Below are 17,966 nucleotides of genomic sequence, written 5' to 3'. Positions count from 1 at the left end.
GACAGAATAGGTTGGTTTTCTAGGCAGACCTATTCCTCTCAGCAGAGTGGTGTTTTGTGGAGTTCCAGTTCAGGATATCCTCACTGCCTCTGTGTACACCCAGAGCAGCATCACACAGTTCACTGGATGAGAGTCCCTGAGCCAGACGGTCTACCCACTGGGTTTGTGGAGGGCATCCCATGAGCCAAGACCTCGGGCTGGCCCGGTGGCAACACTGGAGCAGAGGACTGGCCATAGAGGGTCTCAGGCCTCAACTTCCAGGCTGGACCTTTTCTATTTTCAGGTTGTGAATGGGCAGGCAGGGAAAGCAGTTGGGATGACATTGGCCATGAGCACACATGGGACAGAGCAGGGGCCCTGCTGGCCGAGAGCCTCACCCAGAGCCCTCCGCCCTATGGAGCTCTGACGCTGAGTTTGGTGTCCCCCACAGAGTCAGCCACAACAACAAGGTGAATCTCATGACCAGTGAGAACCTCTCCATCTGCTTCTGGCCCACCTTGATGAGACCTGACTTCAGCACCATGGATGCCCTCACAGCCACGCGGACCTACCAGACAATCATTGAGCTCTTCATCCAGCAGTGCCCCTTCTTCTTCCACAATCGGCCCATCAGTGAGCCTCCCGGGGCCACGCCCAGCTCCCCCTCTGCTGTGGCTTCCACTGTCCCCTTCCTCACCTCCACACCTGTCACGAGTCAGCCATCACCTCCCCAGTCACCACCACCCACCCCCCAGTCCCCCATGCAGGCCCTGCTCCCCTCCCAGCTTCAAGCCGAACACACGCTGTGAGCCACCAAAGCCTGGGGCAAAAGGAGACCTTCTCTTCCACGGGGCAGCATCTGGCTTTGAGCAAAACCAGGTCCACTGGTGTGCGGGTGGGGAGAGTGTCCCCTCTCCCCTGTTACCTTCTCAAGACCTCAGCAGTAACATCAGCCCCAGTCCACCGTGGGCTGGGCTATCAGGCTCCCTGAACCCAACGCTGCAGACCTGGAGCTGTTTGCAGGCAGCAGCCAGGGAACACCCTGCCCTTTGACTTGGACCCTTTTGAGGACTGAACTGGCCAGGCAGTGGCCCTCCACATGCTCATAGCTCCCCAGACCACCTGCCCACGCACAGCAGCCTCGGGGTATCCAGGGGCATCTAACAACTGCTGGGACAGAGCCCTAGCCTCTGCCAATGGGAGGAGGTTCTGAGATTTGGGCCGCCCCAGGGGCAGGGCCACGGCCCCTACAGAGAACAGTTCCCATCCCTGTTGTCTGTCTCCTCCCACCTTCCATATCTGCACCCCCACCCCCTCTAGGGGAGCCTCTGTCCAGCTGCCTCCTCGGAAACACACAGGCCACAGCTCTGTCGACCCAAGGTACAGTGCTGAGGGGGCTGGCCCAGCAGGTCGGGGCAGGGAGGGCAGTTCTGTGCCTGGACCAAGAGTGTGTGGCTCCCCACCTACTTCCCACATACCCCCTCCTACTTCCCAGGCCTTGGGGATAACATGCCCTTTAAAACAACACTGGAAGAAACATGGGGAAAAAACCCTCCAGTAATTTACAAAAGAAAGAAGAAGAAACTACAGACCTCAAGATTGAGCCCTCCTCCCACCTCAGGCGAGCAAGTGGCACATGGCCCTTGTCTCTGTAACAGCGAAACAAGGATGCCCACCAGTGCTTGCCAGAGAGGCTGTTGGGGTCCCACTCATGTCTTGTCACCAGATCCCCTTTCCCCAAGAAGACACTTGAAGCCCTTGGTGAAAAGAGCTTGGGAGACCAGCCTGGATCCTGGCCTGCCTTGGAACACACTACAGTGCTATGGAAACACTACTCTGGGTGGGTGGGTATGTGTGTGTGCGTGCACATGGTTGTGCCTGTTCGTGAGGGCACAGCTAGGGTGGGGGCGTGGGGGATGCTGGGTATACCTGGGGTTCAGTTAGTGTGTTTGGTGTTAAAGCAGTCATTTTCATCTTGGACCGCAGAACACCACGAGCCCAGGGGTGTTTGTGGGAGGTGGGTGCTGTGTGGTGGAGTGTGGTCTGCTGGTTCCTACACAGGGACATCCTTTGTGCTCCCAGGACTGGGAGGGTCCAGAGGAGTGAAAGGCCCAGCAGCAGTCAGTCATGAGGAGGGTGCTGTCCCTGCCTGTCAGCCCCATGGCCGCCCCCTAGGAAATGGCCTTCACCTCCACTTCCCGGCCTTCCTGCTGACCCCAGGAGAACCCTTTGCATGCCCCACTGTCCCTCAGATGCCACAATCGTGTGAAGGCTGCTACCAGTCCTGGCTGCCCTCCCACCCCTCGTGGCCGTGCTGTGGTCCCTGCAGCATGGAAGCCTGACATGGAGGGGGCCTGGGCCTGGGCTCCAGGGCCCTGCTGGCCACACAGCCTCTGGGTCTCTTTGCACTTTAAGAAGCAATGCCTGTGGTAGGTTCGACGATGCCCTGGGCCCCCTCAGCCAAGTGGCCTGACTGAGAGCTGCCTCAGATCAGCCTCCAGCCCAACTCTTGCTGTGGGCCCGCCGGAGGGGAGGGGAGGCCCTTTGCTCACCAACTTCTTCCTCTGGATAAGCTGGATACCTTAATGTTAATAGTTCTTGTACGGCAAAATAAGGTGCTTGGAAAAAAAAACTCCCTGCAAGTTTTACCACCTCTTTTTAAGAACACTAGTCAAAAAAACCTAAGGTACATGAATGTTTATGTAAATGTTGGGTGAGGGGGTCTCCTCTCTGGTGGCTCTGCCTGATGTACTAGGTCAGGGTCGGTTGGAAGGTTGGAAGGTTACGGGTTGGCAGGCATGGCCCCGGCTCTCCAGCCCCCTTCACTCTGTATCCCAGGTAGGTGAGGAAATTCCTCTATTGAATTAATCTCTGCCTTTTTCTGGATCATATTCACCTACCCGGTCCAAGGCAGTCCCTCGGGGTGTTGGGTGAGGGTGGCCACCATCCCTTGTGTGAACTGAAAAGCCTGTCCCCACCACCAGTTCCCCCCACGACTGCCTTTGTGCTGGCACGTGGGGCTGCCCCCCACATCACCTGCCAACCTGGCTGTGCACCCAGACCTGGACAAGCTCCCTGCATCCCTGAGAGCGTACAGATGTGTGATGGCTGCTTTTCTGGGTGTGGGGCCAGGGGCGTCCCACTGAGGAGGAATACCAGTGTCCTGCCCTCACCCTCGCGGGAGCCAGGCTTCCCCAGGGGATCCAAGGGAACCCCTTAAGTGGCCATTCCCAGTGTCTTGCCAAGGCTTTAAAAGGGTGCAGGGAGTACTGGTGGCTTATGCCCCAAAAGACCCACAGTGGACAGGAAGCGTCAGGTTCCTCTTGTTTCATTTCTTCTGTCAAGTCTAACTTCTAGTTTTCTGCTTCTCCAGGCTGACTCAGACTGGGGCATGTCTGTCATTCTGGGCCGGCGTTGTCACTGGTGGTGGTAGTGGGCCCTGGCTTCAGTGCAAGACCAAATGGGCACTCAGATGGGGGCTGCAGAGCCAGGCCTGGGCTGGTGTTGGGGTGCGCTGCTATAAATGGAATGCTACCCACCTGTCGAGGTCATCCAGCGCGTGAGGCTCTGGAAAGTGCTTTCACAGATGATTCTCATGCGAAGGGCACCGCAGGTCTGGAATTGAGGGAATGGCCGGCATTAGCCGTGGCCAAAGTGGGTGAGCAGATCGGCAGAGGTGTGGGGTTTGTTCCCTGCCCCACAGCTGAGTAGCGGTTTGCCCGGGAGCTCTCTCCGGCCAGTGTCTGGGTTCCGCAAGAGAGCAGTTGCTGTATTTGGTGGAAATGAATAGCCGTTGGTTGTGATCATAAGGTTGGCTCCAGCTCCAGCTCCGGCTCTGCTGCTTCCATAGAGGAAGGGGTCCGAGGGCGAGAGGTGCAGCTGTGAATTCGCCCTGAATTCTTGGCTGTGTTGTGTATTGGGGATCATGCACGGCACATTTATTCTTGCCCTTGATCAAGTTGTCCTTCCCCTCACTTGACGTTCTGGGGTGCTGAGAAATACTCCGCACTATTTCCTGTGTTCTACACCCTGCTGCCACCCCTGGTCTTCCTGCTGCAAGGCAGGAAGTGCGCTGCCGGGTGTGATTCTTCCAGCAGAAGTTGTTGGTCTTGGCCAGGTGGGCAGAGGGTGACATCAGAGGATCAGCGGGCTGGCCAGAAGGGGCCCGGGGTGCTCGCCTTCCCTGGGCCCTACACCGGGGGCCCTGAGCCTCTGGTCTCGGGAGAGCGGTTCAGTTTCAGCCCCAAAACTTGAAAACCACACTGCATTGGTAAAAGCCCCGTCCCCCTGTGCCCACTTCCCACTCCTGCAAGGACAGCCATGCTTGGGTTTCCGAGAAAGGAGCGGACACACCGGCTTGCTGCCACCGAGGGCTCTGCCCATCCGCTGTTCCTCCAAGAGAATGGAGCCCCAGGTACTTGGGCGTCTTTTGAGGGGCTGGGCTCTGCAGTCCTGTGCAGTGGGTACAGTGTGCCCTGGGGACGGGGACAGCCGGCACTGCACTCGCTCCCGGGCCTTGCTGATTCCACAGACGATGGACAAGGAGTCGCTCTCCTGTTGCTTGGCAGGTTCAAGCCACTCGTTTGTGCTTAGGTGAAAGGACCGACCGAGTCACATCTGGGACCGCTGGCGACGATACCGGAGAGTTGGGTGGTGTGGAAGGGGAAGGCCGCTCTGTCCTGGGCCATTCTCTTGGCCCAGGAAGGATCCTTCCCTCCTGGGGAGCCCGGTCTACGCCTGCAGCGGGGATGTTACACTTTCATGTAGTCAAGACAGGGCCTAAATTATTGTTTGCATAAAAATTCCTGTTCCCTGTGTACATAAAAAAAAAAATCTCTGAATTGTATGGGAATAAAACTTGTTTGAAAATTTGGAATAGTGCTGCTGCCAGCTTATTTTTCTGGTACTTGTATTTTCACATGTTAAATGATCTTTATATATGTTGAATTAACAAATATTTTGAGTTTCCTGAGAAAAAAGCATATTAATGGTATTGATATGTGTTAGTAGTCTGGCCGTGTGCCTAAATTTCTGTTTTGCAGCAAAAGTGGAGAACTGTATGTAAAGAAAGTATAACAATTATTTCTTTGTATTTTAGGGGCTTTAACCAGGACATCCTCTAGTTGGTGTTAGGAATGTTTGCTTAATTTCCAGACCTTTTTTTAAAAAAACAAAAAAACAAAACAAAAAAACAAAAACGTGGGTTTTTTTGAGGCTCCAACCTGATTTAGTGCATGGTCAGCCATTGACTAAGGCTGAAGCATCTCTGGCTGAGGTGGTTTTGTTTGGTTTTGTTTTTTAAAATCATGTATTTGCTACCAAGTATTGTACTCGTCTCAATGGGAATGGTGTAAAAAACTGAAAAGGCCTTATGTGATATGTATCATAGTTAATAAATCAATCTTGTAAAAAACCAAACCTGAGAGAGATGAAGGTGGCCCCTCCTGCCAGGGCCCTGAGCACCCTCCCCACAGCGGGCACAGCCTCAGGCCCCCTCAGGGATACCAGCTCCTCCTCAGAAGCTGTGGCCAAGGCCCAGCAAGCAGGAGGTGTCAGTTCTCTGGCCACAGGGCACCAGGACCCCAGAGCATCCCCAGGAGAGAGTATTTGCGTTGGGGGGTGACTGCTGCTTGGGCTCAGCCAAAGCATGGTGCACAAACCCCTGTGGCCACAGGGACCCAGTAGGTGACACCACGGTCAGCAGCTCCTACCCTGCCCTTTTTCACCCCCACCCAAACCCAGTTTCCCAGGCCACGCTAGCAGTGCTAGAGGTTACTTTCTGGGTGACCCTGACATGTTCTCTGTTAACCACCTTCATTCAGGACTGTGCTTCCCGAGATGGCTGCCTCCCAGAGGAGGGCTGTGCCAGGCCCTGAGGACACAACCTCAGCCAGACTCAGTCTGCTCCCCACCTCCCTTCAAGGCTCCCTAGGTCGCCTTGCAACCATGACCTTCCTGTCCCCAGTGCTTCCCTTCTGGCACAGGCCCTAATTCCAGCTCGCCTGGACTCTTGACAGGCAACCCCACACCCTGCCCCCAGTCCAGCCCCGGCCCATCTGTCTTCACACCCCAAAGTTCCAGAAGGAAGACCTAGCTTCGCATTACCCTTGGCAGACGCCTCCCCCTTCCTGGCCTGTGGCAGAGGGGCTTGCGGGGCTCGGGACCACCAGCCCGCCCAGCAGTCGCTCCAGTCACCAGGCTCCTGGCTGGGTGGTCACTGAGGCGCTCACTGGATCCACTCCGCCCCCCCCCCCCCCGCTCCCGCACTCCTCCCCGCAGATCCCCAGCATCCTAGGGGTTGCTCCCCGCAGCCAGGGCCTCGCTTGTGCTGTTCCCTCTGCCTGGAATTCCTTCCGTCCACCTGCCCCCCACGTCAGCTCCATCCATCAGATCCTTCCTTGCCCCTCCAAGCTCTCCTTCCTCTAGAAATTCTAGAATCCCATAGCCATCTATTATCTGCTTGCCCTGGGGGATTCATGTGACTCCCCACAAATGTTTTAGGCATCATCCTTTTTTTTTTTTTTTTTTAATTCTTTACAGTGTACAGTTGATCATATGCATTCTGGCATTAGCCCGTCTTTTTCTCTACCCTCGACGTTCGGGTCATGTGTACATGGATACTTGCACCTCTCAGCCACCATCCACCCAAGTGGAGAGCTTCCGGGGACAGGGCCTGGGACTCCCCTCGCCTCCCCGGGGTGGGGGGGGGGTCCTCCCAAGCTACCTTGAACATGGTGGATCCTCGACTTGTAGACCACGGTGGTCTCGGTCTCAACCTCACCCTTGACTTGATTCTCCATCTGTAAGCCGAGCCCTCCCACCTGCCTCTCCGGCCCAGACCCCTGCCCCAAACCCCACGCTCATCCACCTGCCTGTGACACCCACAGCCAAACGCCGGACCCATTTCTCCGTAGCTGTCCCCTACGAGCCAGAAACCCTGGAGTCCTCCACGTGTCACTCTCCCTTTCCCATCAACCCGGACCAACTCCAAAGTCCCCCTTCCCTTCCACGGAGCTCTTGAGTCTGGCCACTCTCCACGTTTCCTGCCACCATCCTGTGCGTGAACCTCACCTAGATGTCTGTCCTTCCAGCCTTGCGTCCAACTCCTCAGGCAGCAAGAGGAAGCTTTTCAAAATAGATCTGGCCTGGCCACCCCTTCCCTTAACATCTTCCAGGGCTCCCCAGATCCCTTAGACGAAAGCTCCCCCCACTTCAGTCTGCCCACCCCCTTCCAGGGGGCCTTCCCTTCCCCTGTGCCCCCCACCCCGCCTTCCTGCCTCCCAGAGCCCCACCCCCCTCAGTCCTTGTGCTGGGCTGTCCCTTCCCAGAACACCGTCCTCCCTGCTCTCCACCCCTTCCTGCCAACTCCCTCCTCAGCCTCCCGATGATCTCAGCCCACCTCCTTCCTCTGCAAAGCCATCGTGGACCCCGGACCAAGATGGACCCTTTTGCTTTCGAGGAAAAAAACATTATTATTCGCAGTTCTTCACTCAAATTGAATCTACCGCTTAACACATACTTCCTGAGTGTTTACTCTGTGCCAGGCCCCGAGGACACAACTGGGAACTGACATCTAGTGAAAGAAACACAGTAAACAGGCAAAGAAGTGAGTGTGTGCATCATGTCAATCAAGCGTGGATAAGGAGTTAAGGAAGTGGATCTGGGAGAGCAGGGATGCTACTTAGGGTGGTCAGAAGACCTCTGAGGGGGTGACAGCGCAGCAGAGCAGGGACCAAGGTGAAGTAAGACACTGGCCTCAGGGATCCCTGGGTGGCGCAGCGGTTTGGCGCCTGCCTTTGGCCCAGGGCGCGATCCTGGAGATCCGGGATCGAATCCCACATCGGGCTTCCGGTGCATGGAGCCTGCTTCTCCCTCTGCCTGTGTCTCTGCCTCTCTCTCTCTCTCTCCCTCTGTGTGTGTGACTATCATAAATAAATAAAAATTAAAAAAAAAAAAAAAGACACTGGCCTCAGGGGCAAAACTTAAAGAATACCAGGGAAAAAAATTCTGTGATCAAGATTAAAATGTTGCAAGGCAGTATTTTTTTAAGTGCCAAAAAAACAAAAAGCCATCATGCTCACAATTTTAGATAAAAACAGAATTAGGAACAGTGCTGAGCCATATTGAAGCCTGAGGCAAAAGGAGGAATCAGTAAGACCCAGCCTGTAGGGGACGCCAGAGTGGCTCAGTGGTTGAGTGTCTGCCTTCCGCCCAGGGCGTGATCCCGGGGGTGGTGAGATCGAGTCCCGCATCCGGCTCTCCCGCAGGGAGCCTGCTTCACCCTCTGCCTGTGTCTCTGCCTCTCACTCTCTGTGTCTCTCATGAATAAATAAATTAAATCTTTAAAGTAAAAAAAAAAAAAAAAAAAAAAAAAAAAACGGGCAGCCCGGGTGGCTCAGCGTTTTAGCACCGCCTTCAGCCCAGGGTGTGATCCTGGAGACCCGGGATCAAGTCCCATGTCAAGCTCCCTGCTTCTTCCTGTGTGCGTTTCTCTCTCTCTCTCTCTCTCTCTCTCTCTCTCATGAATAAATAAAATCTTTTAAAAAATGCAAAATCTTATAACAATTATATTTAAAAAAAAAAGACCCAGCCTGTAGTCGGGAGCGAGGTGATGAAGGATAGACAGACGCGGGGACAGTGGCAGCAGAGAGAGGAGGTCGGATGCCTCCAGGGCTGATACAATTGTGCGTCTGATTACCCTCTGTCCCACCCCACCCGGCCCCCACTCCCCTGCGAAACCCAGGGGTCGGAGCCAGCTCCCCAAGCTGCGGCCCGCACCTAGCACAGACTAGGCGCTCGCGAGCCCCGGAGCCCAGAAAGCGGCGTTGCCCCGCGCGGCCACCAGGGGTCAGCAGAGCGCCGCCTGCCCAGCCCCGGCCGAGCCGCGCCCCGTGGGCCGCAGGGGTGGTGGCGGCTACGGGAGGGGCGGGGATCGGGAGAGCACGATTAGGGAACCCGCGGGGACCGGGGCGGAGGCGGGTTCTGAGAAACGGGGTTGGAAGTGGTCCAAGAGCGGACTGAGAAGTGGGGGGACAAGCCACTGTCCCTGTCCTTCCATCCACCGACCACCAGTGGCTTGAGTCATGCAGCCTCAGGGGTGGGCGGCCAGGCGACACAGGGCCTCGGAGGGCAGGATGGTGAGCTCCAAGTGTGTCCCCAGGGCGCCGGGGAGCCACGGACTCGGTCTGACCAGGCAGAGACCGGGGGGTTTTGCAGAAAGTGCTCGGGGGATTGGAGAGATCCAGGCTCACAGGCGCTCCACCTCCGACTGCGGAGCACGCAGTTCCACGGCAGCGTTCGCAAGGCAGCTAATATTAATAAAAGGTCATGCTGGAGGGACACACAGGGCAGCAGGCCTTGTTTTCATCTTTTTTTTCTTTTTTCTTTTTTTTTTTTTTTTTATTTCAAACCAATTTTCCCCAAACCCTAGGATGCAGGCACTGTCATTAGCCCCATCTTCCAGATGAGGAAACTGAGGCACAGAAGGGCCAGGAGATTTGTCAGGTCACAAGCGAGGGGCGGGGGGCGTCAAGACTTGAAGCCCAGCTATCCGACGGGGGAGCCCGGGGCTCTTCCTGTGGCCCCAACAAATGACCCGCTGGCTGGCTTGCGGTTCTGCAGCCCCAAGTCCAGGTGTGCGCGGGGTCGTGCGCGCCCCCGCCAATGGCTCTAGACGAGATTGGCTCCGGGCCTCTCCAGCCTTTCGGGGCTGCATCCCTCCGGCCTGGGCCTCGGCCTTCTCTCTCCTGGGGTGTGGCTCTCCTGCGTGTCTCCTCTTCTGTCCCTTGTGAGGACACTCGTCCCTGGGGCTAGGGCCCACCTGGGTGCTCCAAGATGATCTCACCTCAAGATCCTTAATTGAATTACATCTGCAGAGACCATTTTGTCAAGAAGGTCAAAGAAGATCACTTTCTTTTTTTTTTTTAATTTTTTTTTTTTATTTATTTATGATAGTCACAGAGAGAGAGAGAGAGAGGCAGAGACACAGGCAGAGGGAGAAGCAGGCTCCATGCACCGGGAGCCCGACGTGGGATTCGATCCCGGGTCTCCAGGATCGCGCCCTGGGCCAAAGGCAGGCGCCAAACCGCTGCGCCACCCAAGGATCCCCAGAAGATCACTTTCTTTCGCAAGTCCCAGGGTCAGGGGGTGGACATATCTGGGGGGGCTACTACACAACCCCCAACAGTCTCCTCCACGATGCCTTCTCCCTCACCCCGCCGCCTCCCCAGCTAGAGTCTTGTCCCCTCTGCAGGAGGAATCTGCAGGGTCCTGCAGAGGAAGTCCCTCTCTCTCTGGAACGAGGAGCCTCACCATCAGCCACCCGGAGCCGTCCCTGTGGCTTGTCCCCTAGGCAGGTGGGCCACGGTGACCACCACAGGCCACTCGCTCCCCTGGGCAGTGCCCTGGCCTGTTTGCTGCTTGCTACAAAACGAGTGCTGGGCCCCGTGGCCTTGCCTGGTGTCACCTGGGGAGCAGAGGACAGGCCCACCCAGGGGGCATTAGGTAGGGGAAGGGCCTGATCTAATTCTCATTTCTAAAGCAACTTGGCAAAAAACAAACAAACAAATACATAAATAAAAAGCAACTTGGCTGCTGAGTCCAGAAAATGGAATTCCAAGGGTGAGAGCAGAAGCGGGGTGGGGGATGGCAGTTGAGGGGGTGATGGGATGGAAGAGTCCAGAGAGGAGGTGACAGTGGCCCCATCAGGAGGCAGCTGAGTGGGGAAAAGTGGTCAAGTTCTGGAAACATCCAAAAGGCAGAGCTGAAGAGATGGCCTGGCCACCGGATGTTAGGGAGGAGGAGCCAAGGGGAAGGGGGTAGTGATTTGGGCTGGAGCAGCTGGAAGGTGTGGCTGCCCTGAAGGAGAAGCCTCCCCAGGCCTCCGGTGTTCATGGGGTGCGGTGCCCTAAGAAGGCGCTCCAGGTTGCATTCAGTCCTGAGTGAGAAGGTTTCGGTTTATTTATTTTATTTTATTTTTAAAGATTTTATTTATTTATTCATGACAGACACACAGAGAGGGAGAGAGAGGCAGAGACACAGGCTGAGGGAGAAGCAGGCTCCATGCAGGGAGCCCGACGTGGGACTCGATCCCGGGTCTCCAGGATCAGGCCCTGGGCTGAAGGCGGCGCTAAACTGCTGAGCCCCCTGGGGCTGCCATAAGGTTTTGGTTAAAGCATGTTCCGTGGACGATGAGGGGTCGTGTGAGACCCCCGGCAGCCCAGTTCGCTCCAGAGTCATCCAGCTTTGTTTTCTGATCCATCCAGCCACCAACATTTATTGAGCACCTAGTGTGTACCAGATGCCCTAAGGATCCAGCAGGGAAGAGATAGGTAGGGATTCCTGTCACTCGAATGCCCATCCTAGCGCAGGGGTCAGAGAGTAGACAACTCAAGGAAAAAAATGTTAGATGCAGCTAAGTGCTAGAGAAAAAAAGAAAGCAGGCGCGCACACACAATTTTAGGTCGGCCGGTCGAGTACTGACAATTACTAGGAAGAATAAGTTGGAGATGAAAGAAAAACACCACCCACCAGCTCCATAAATGGCCCCACATCTAAGTCACCCAGTTTGATATTTGGATGTGTCCCCCCCAACACACACCGAATGCCTACTTCTGCCTCACCCCGCTTGCTGCCCAGCTCGCTTCCCACCTCCTGGTCCTATGTTGTCCCCTTCAGGCCACCCAAAGTGTCAGGGAAGAACTCTGGTCTCAAAGAGGGTGGCGAGGGTTAACCTGTCACTGGTCACCTAAGACGACGATGAGCCTGGATGGAGCAGAGCAAGATGCTCTGCTCTCTCTCTCTCTCTCTCGCTCTCTCTCTGTGACTATCATAAATAAATAAAAAAAAAATTAAAAAATTAAAAAAAAAAAGTGATCTTCTTTGACCTTCTTGACAAAATGGTCTCTGCAGATGTAATTCAATTAAGGATCTTGAGGTGAGATCATCTTGGAGCACCCAGGTAGGCCTCCTGATGGGGCCACTGTCACCTCCTCTCTGGACTCTTCCATCCCATCACCCCCTCAACTGCCATCCCCCAGCCCGCTTCTGCTCTCACCCTTGGAATTCCATTTTCTGGACTCAGCAGCCAAGTTGCTTTTTATTTATTTATTTGTTTGTTTGTTTTTTGCCAAGTTGCTTTAGAAATGAGAATTAGATCAGGCCCTTCCCCTACCTAATGCCCCCTGACCGATTTTTTTTTAAGATTTTATTTATTTATTCATGAGAGACACAGAGAGAGAGAGGCAGAGACACAGGCAGAGGGAGAAGCAGGCTCCATGCAGGGAGCCTAACGTGGGACCCAATCCCGGAACTCCAGGATCACGCCCTGGGCCGAAGGGAGACTCTCAACGGCTGAGCCACCCAGGCGTCCCTGAGCCACCCAGGCGTCCCAAACACAGTGTTGAGCATGTCACACGCCTGTAGGTTGGCCCCAGGATTTCTGTCTGGATCACAGAGCTCAGCATATAGTACTGATAGATGCTCAATAAATATTTGTCAGATTAATTCATTGAATGTTGACAGCACCCTAAAAGGAATACCCTGTCATTTTTCCCCGTCTATACTTTAATAAAAGCATAATTGAGATATTTCACATATCATACATTTTACCCTTTTACTTTTTTTTGCAAGATTGTTTATTTATTTATTCATGAGAAACACAGAGAGAGAGAGAGAGAGAACCACAGGCAGGGAACTTGACATGGGACTCGATTCCAGGTCTCCAGGATCATGTTCTGGGCTGAAGGCGGCGCTAAACTGCTGAGCCACCAGGGCTGCCCATTTTTTTTATTTTTTATTTATTTTTTAGTAATCTCTACACCCGATGTGAGGCTCAAACTCACAACCCCAAGATCAAGAGTCACATGCTCTTCCAACTAAACCAGCCATGCTCCCCCCATTTTACGCTTTTTAAAATGTTTTTTAGGGGCCCCTGGGTGGCTCAGTCGGTTAAGTGTCTGCCTACAGCTCAGGTCATGACCTCAGGGTCCTGGGATTGAGCCCCCCATTGGGCTCCCTGCTCAGTGGGGAGCCTGCTTCTTCCTCTCCCTCTGCCTGCTGCTCCCCTTGCATGTGCTCAATCTCTCTGTCAAATAAATAAATTAAAAATAAAAATAAAAATAAAAATAAAAATAAAAATAAATATGGTTTTTAGCATATTTGCAGAGTTGTTGGACCATCACTACAGTCAATTTTAGAATCACCCTCCAAAAAAATCCTATACCCCTGGTAGTTATACCCCTCCCCCAGATTTCTTCGCTAGGGCTGTTGTAACAAAGCACCACACATTGAGTGGCTCCGGGTTCTGGAGGCCAGAAATCCAAGATCAAAAGGTCAGTAGGGTTGGTTCCTTCAGAGGCTGTGAGCGAGACTCTTCCAGGCTCTCCCCTAGATTCTGGTGGTCTGCAGGCAATCTTCGCGGTTCCTTGGCTTTTGCACACATGTCACCGTCATCTCCGCCTCTGATCACATGGCCTTCTCCCTATGCACGTGTCTGTGTCCAAACTTCCCTGCTCTATAAGGACACCAGTCATACTGGTTTAAGGGACACCTGGGTGGCTCAATGGTTGAGTGCCTGCCTTTAGCTCAGGTCGTGATCTGGGGTCCCGGGATCGAGTCCCATGTCGGGCTCCCTGTATGGGGCCTGCTCCTCCCTCTGTCTGTGTCTCTGCCTCTCTCTCTCTCTCTCTCTCTCTCTCTCTCTGTGTGTGTCTCTCATGAATAAATAAATAAAATCTTAAAAAAAAAAAAAAAAAGACCTGCCCCATGACCTTTTCCCTTGATTACCTCTGTGAAGACTCCGCCTCCAAAGCAGGTCCCATCCCAGAGAGGTACTAGGAATTAGCCTTCAAACATGTCTTTTTTGGGGGGAATGCAATCCAACCCATTACACTGCCCTCCTCCACTGCCTAACTTACTCTAAACTAGTTCCTACAAACGCAAGATCGCACAGACCACATCGGCCCGGTTGCAGTAATAATAACTAAGTGGCCATCCGGTCCCCACCATCGGCCTTAAGACTTGTGCTGCTGCCCCTCGTCCCCCCACCCGCCCGGCCAAGCGCATCCTCTTCTGTTGGAGCCTTTGGAGAGCCGCAGCCACCTCCCAAAACCTCCCGTTCGTCATTCTCTTGCTGTAGTATTTATTACTCTCTTAGGACCCAAGATCACACCCCCGGGGAACAGGTGGCGTGTTGTGCCTGTGTCCGGACCTTCTAAAAATGGGCTGATTCTGTATTCATTCTTCCAGTACCTATTTCTTTCACTAATATTCCAGTTCTGAGATTCACATCAATGTGGCGAGCAGCTGTTCATTTATTTTGGAAGGACTGTTAGATTATCCCCATTTTACAGAGGAGGAGAGTGAGACACAGGGAGGAAGGAAGCCGCTTGGGGTCACACAAATGGAGCCAGAATTAGAACTTAAGCCCACTGCGTCACCTCCTTAAAACTATGTTCTCCACTCTCCACCTCCCAGTTGGGAAGGCTAAGAATGTTCAAGTAGAAATCATTGGAAAGGGATCCCCGGGTGGCTCAGCGGTTTAACGCCTGCCTTCAGCCCAGGGCATTATCCTGGGGTCTCAGGACTGAGTCCCGCATCGGGCTCCCTGCGTGGAGCCTGCTTCTCCCTCTGCCTCTGTCTCTCTCTCTCATGAATAAATAAAATCTTAAAAAAAAAATCATTGGAACACGCACACCACTCTCAGTGCCCACCAAAATCCTTGTTCCAATTCTTGATTTTCCCTGCTGACAGGGAGCTCACTATCTCCTAAGAAGACATACTATCCTTCCCATGTCTTCCATCCAGCTGCTTTAGGAGTAATGGGCCTTCAGTGCTTTGGGAAGTGTGTCCAAAGTAGAAATAGAGGAAGGCCATGGAGGGCCAGCCAGATGCAGCTGAGTGGTGGGGAGGCCAGGCTAGCAGAGGGGCTGGAGGGGTGACCGTGAAGGTCTCAGCTACCACAGCCTTAGGATCCCCTAACATCTCTCTCCCTTTCCTCTTTAGGCCCCAGGTGCTAACTGCTCACTGGGTGTTGCACCAGCCCTCCTGGATGTCCCCAAACCTTTGTTGAGAGCCCTACATGAAATGCTCAGTTCCCAGTTGGGAGCGCCACCCACCCACACCCCCCAACCCCACCCCACGCGCCTGATACACACTCTGGCACAGAAGTGATCCTGTTTCTTCCCACCTTTGTCATCAGAGCTGCCAAAGAGTACAGATACCATAGGACAGCACACCTATTTCACACATGGGAAACTGAGACCCCTAGTGGTGTGCATATGAGCCTATCAGTGACCTGTGAGTGGTGTACAGGTAAAAGGATTTTTGGTCTCAGGACTTCTAGACATTCTTAGGGAAGACCAAAGAGGTTTTATTTTTTATTTATAAGCCATTTCATACATTAAAACTGAGAATGTGGGGGGGCAGCCCAGATGGCTCAGCGGTTTAGCGCCACCTTCAGCCCAGAGTGTGATCCTGGAGACCTGGGATCAAGTCCTGCATCGGGCTCCCTGCATGGAGCCTGCTTCTCCCTCTGCCTGTGTTTCTGCCTCTCTCTCTCTGTCTACTAAATTAAGATTTAATAAAATATTTTTTAAAGATTTATTTTATTATTTATTCATTTATGATAGACACACAGAGAGAGAGAGAGAGAGAGAGAGAGAGAGGCAGAGACACAGGAGGAGGAAGAAACAGGCTCCATGCCGGAAGCCCGACACGGGACTCGATCCTGGGACTCCAGGATCGCACCCTGAGCCAAAGGCAGGCGCTAAACCGCTGAGCCACCCAGGGATCCCAAGATTTAATAAAATATTTAAAATATATTTTTCATAGAATATTATTCATGTTAACCTGTAATAGGTTAATTATTGCTGTTTAAAAATAAATGTCACCTTTTTTTAAATTATGGTTTTTTTAAAGATTTTATTTATTTATTCATGAGAGACACAGAGAGAGAGGCAGAGACACAGGCAGAGGGAGAAGCAGGCTCTCTCTCTCTCTCTCTCTCTCTCTCTCTATATATATATATATATATATATATATATATATATATATTTCCAATACAAAACATTTTAGTGGGAAGAGTGTCATTCTTGTACACTTTCACTGGTATCTGTAAGGTCTGGCATTAGAGAAGACAGCCGGATCCTCAAGGATGCTCCTGCACTGAGTCTATTGCAACATCCCATGGCATGCAGCTTCTGGAAAACTCCGAGTGTGAGAATGAAGTGAAAAAGACAGAAAACATCTCAGTATGAAAATCTGACCTAGGGGCGTCTGGGTGGCTCAGTCGGTTTGGCTCAGTCGGTTAAGCATCTGCTTTTGGCTCAGGTCATGATCTCAGGGTCCTGGATGGAGTCCCATGTCAGGCTCCCTGCTCAGCAGGGAGTCTGCTTCTACCTCTCCCTATCCCACTACCTCTCCTGCCTCCCTCAAATACATACATATATACATACATACATCTAAAAAGAAAAAGAAAAAAAGAAAATCTGACCTAGGAGAAGCCCCTGAGAAGGTCTCAGGAATCTGTCCCCCAGTCACACTCTGAGAATTTCTGGATGGACTTATTTAATGCTTACACGCAGGCTATGTGGTGTGTACTAGATGGAAATTTACCTCATTTTACAAAGAAAAATACTGAGACCCACCCGGAGAGGTGAAGTTCCTTGCCCAGAGTCACACAGCAGTAAGTGGCAGACCTGGGGTTTGAACCTCAGCAAATCTGGCTCTTAGCCTTGACACAATCTGTGCGTGTGGAATCATCAATCAATTGCAGAGTGTGAATGCACCTCTCAAGGCCTGCCATGGCACTTGCCCAGGCCACACAGCTAGGAAGTGTTGTCAGGAGAGGGAGCCATTGATCTGATCTTGAAGCCCTATCCTGACACCCGATCAAGTCTCTCCTGGGATAAATAGGAAAATAGTATTGGCTGAGAGACCAACATAACCAGGCTATACAGTTTCTCTCTGCACCTCAGTTTCCCTAGCTGTAAAATGGATTTAGTAATAGAGTCCAGCTCAGAACCTCTATGGAGAAAAGAATTAGCAGAATTTTAAGTGATCCTTAAGCTGTTAATTGTGGTTATCAGGAGCTGCTTGAAGAGTGTTCCCCTCAGGGCACCTGGCTGGCTCAGTGGGTAGAGTATGCAACTCTTGACCTGTGGTCACCATGCTGGGTGTAGAGCTTATTTAAAAAAAAAAAAAAGAAAGAAAGAAGAAGAAAGAAGAAAGAAAGAAAGAAAGAAAGAAAGAAAGAAAGAAAGAAAGAAAGAAGAAAGAAAAGAAAGAAAGAAAGAAAGAAAGAAAGAAAGAAAGAAAGAAGGAAGGAAGGAAGGAAGGAAGAAGAAAGAAAGAAAGAAAGAAAGAAAGAAAGAAAGAAAGAAAGAAAGAAAAAGAAAAGAGGGGATCCCTGGGTGGCTCAGCAGTTTAGCACCTGCCTTTGGCCTGGGGCGTGATCCTGGAGTCCCGGGATCGAGTCCCACATCGGGCTCCCTGCATGGAGCCTGCTTCTCCCTCTGCCTGTGTCTCTGCCTCTCTCTCTCTCTCTGTCTATCATAAATAAATAAAATCTTAAAAAAAAAAAAAAAAAAAAGCAGGGCAGCCCCGATAGCCCAGTGGTTTGGCACTGCCTTCAGCCTGGGGTATGATCCTGGGGACCCGGGATCGAGTCCCACGTCAGGCTCCCTGCGTGGAGCCTGCTTCTCCCTCTGCCTGTGTCTCTGCCTCCTCTCTCTCTGTGTCTGTCATGAATAAATAAAACATTTTTAAAATTAAAAAATTTAAAAATGCACTTATTGGCCAGTGCACAGGACTGTTCAGAGGTATGTGCCTCAGTTTCTCCAATCCGTCCAACCAGAGGCAGACTCTTGCCTGCCTGCCCAGGCCTCTCTGCCTGCCTGGCTCTCCTAAGACTCCATCTTCATTCATTGCGTCCGGGCCTCCAGGAGCTTAAATGCTCCTGCTGAAGGGGCTTGGGAGGGAGAAATATA

The 17,966-nt window shown here is 52.7% G+C and overlaps 1 protein-coding gene across 2 annotated transcripts in view; it reads left to right on the top strand.

Annotated features, from left to right (window-relative positions):
• Positions 1 to 4,855, top strand: part of ARHGAP35 (Rho GTPase activating protein 35) — a 138,870-nt gene extending 134,015 nt beyond the window's left edge. For both annotated transcript variants that reach the window (XM_041746450.1, XM_041746452.1), the window contains one exon: positions 431 to 4,855. In XM_041746450.1, coding sequence (XP_041602384.1) covers positions 431 to 788 — 358 coding nt within the window. In that variant the 3' untranslated portion in view covers positions 789 to 4,855. The remainder of the gene's footprint in view (positions 1 to 430) is intronic.
• The last annotated feature ends 13,111 nt before the right edge of the window (positions 4,856 to 17,966 follow it).

Source organism: Vulpes lagopus, chromosome 2 (genome assembly GCF_018345385.1).
Source record: "Vulpes lagopus strain Blue_001 chromosome 2, ASM1834538v1, whole genome shotgun sequence".
NCBI lineage: Eukaryota > Metazoa > Chordata > Mammalia > Carnivora > Canidae > Vulpes > Vulpes lagopus.
This window is presented reverse-complemented; position numbering and strand designations above follow the sequence as displayed.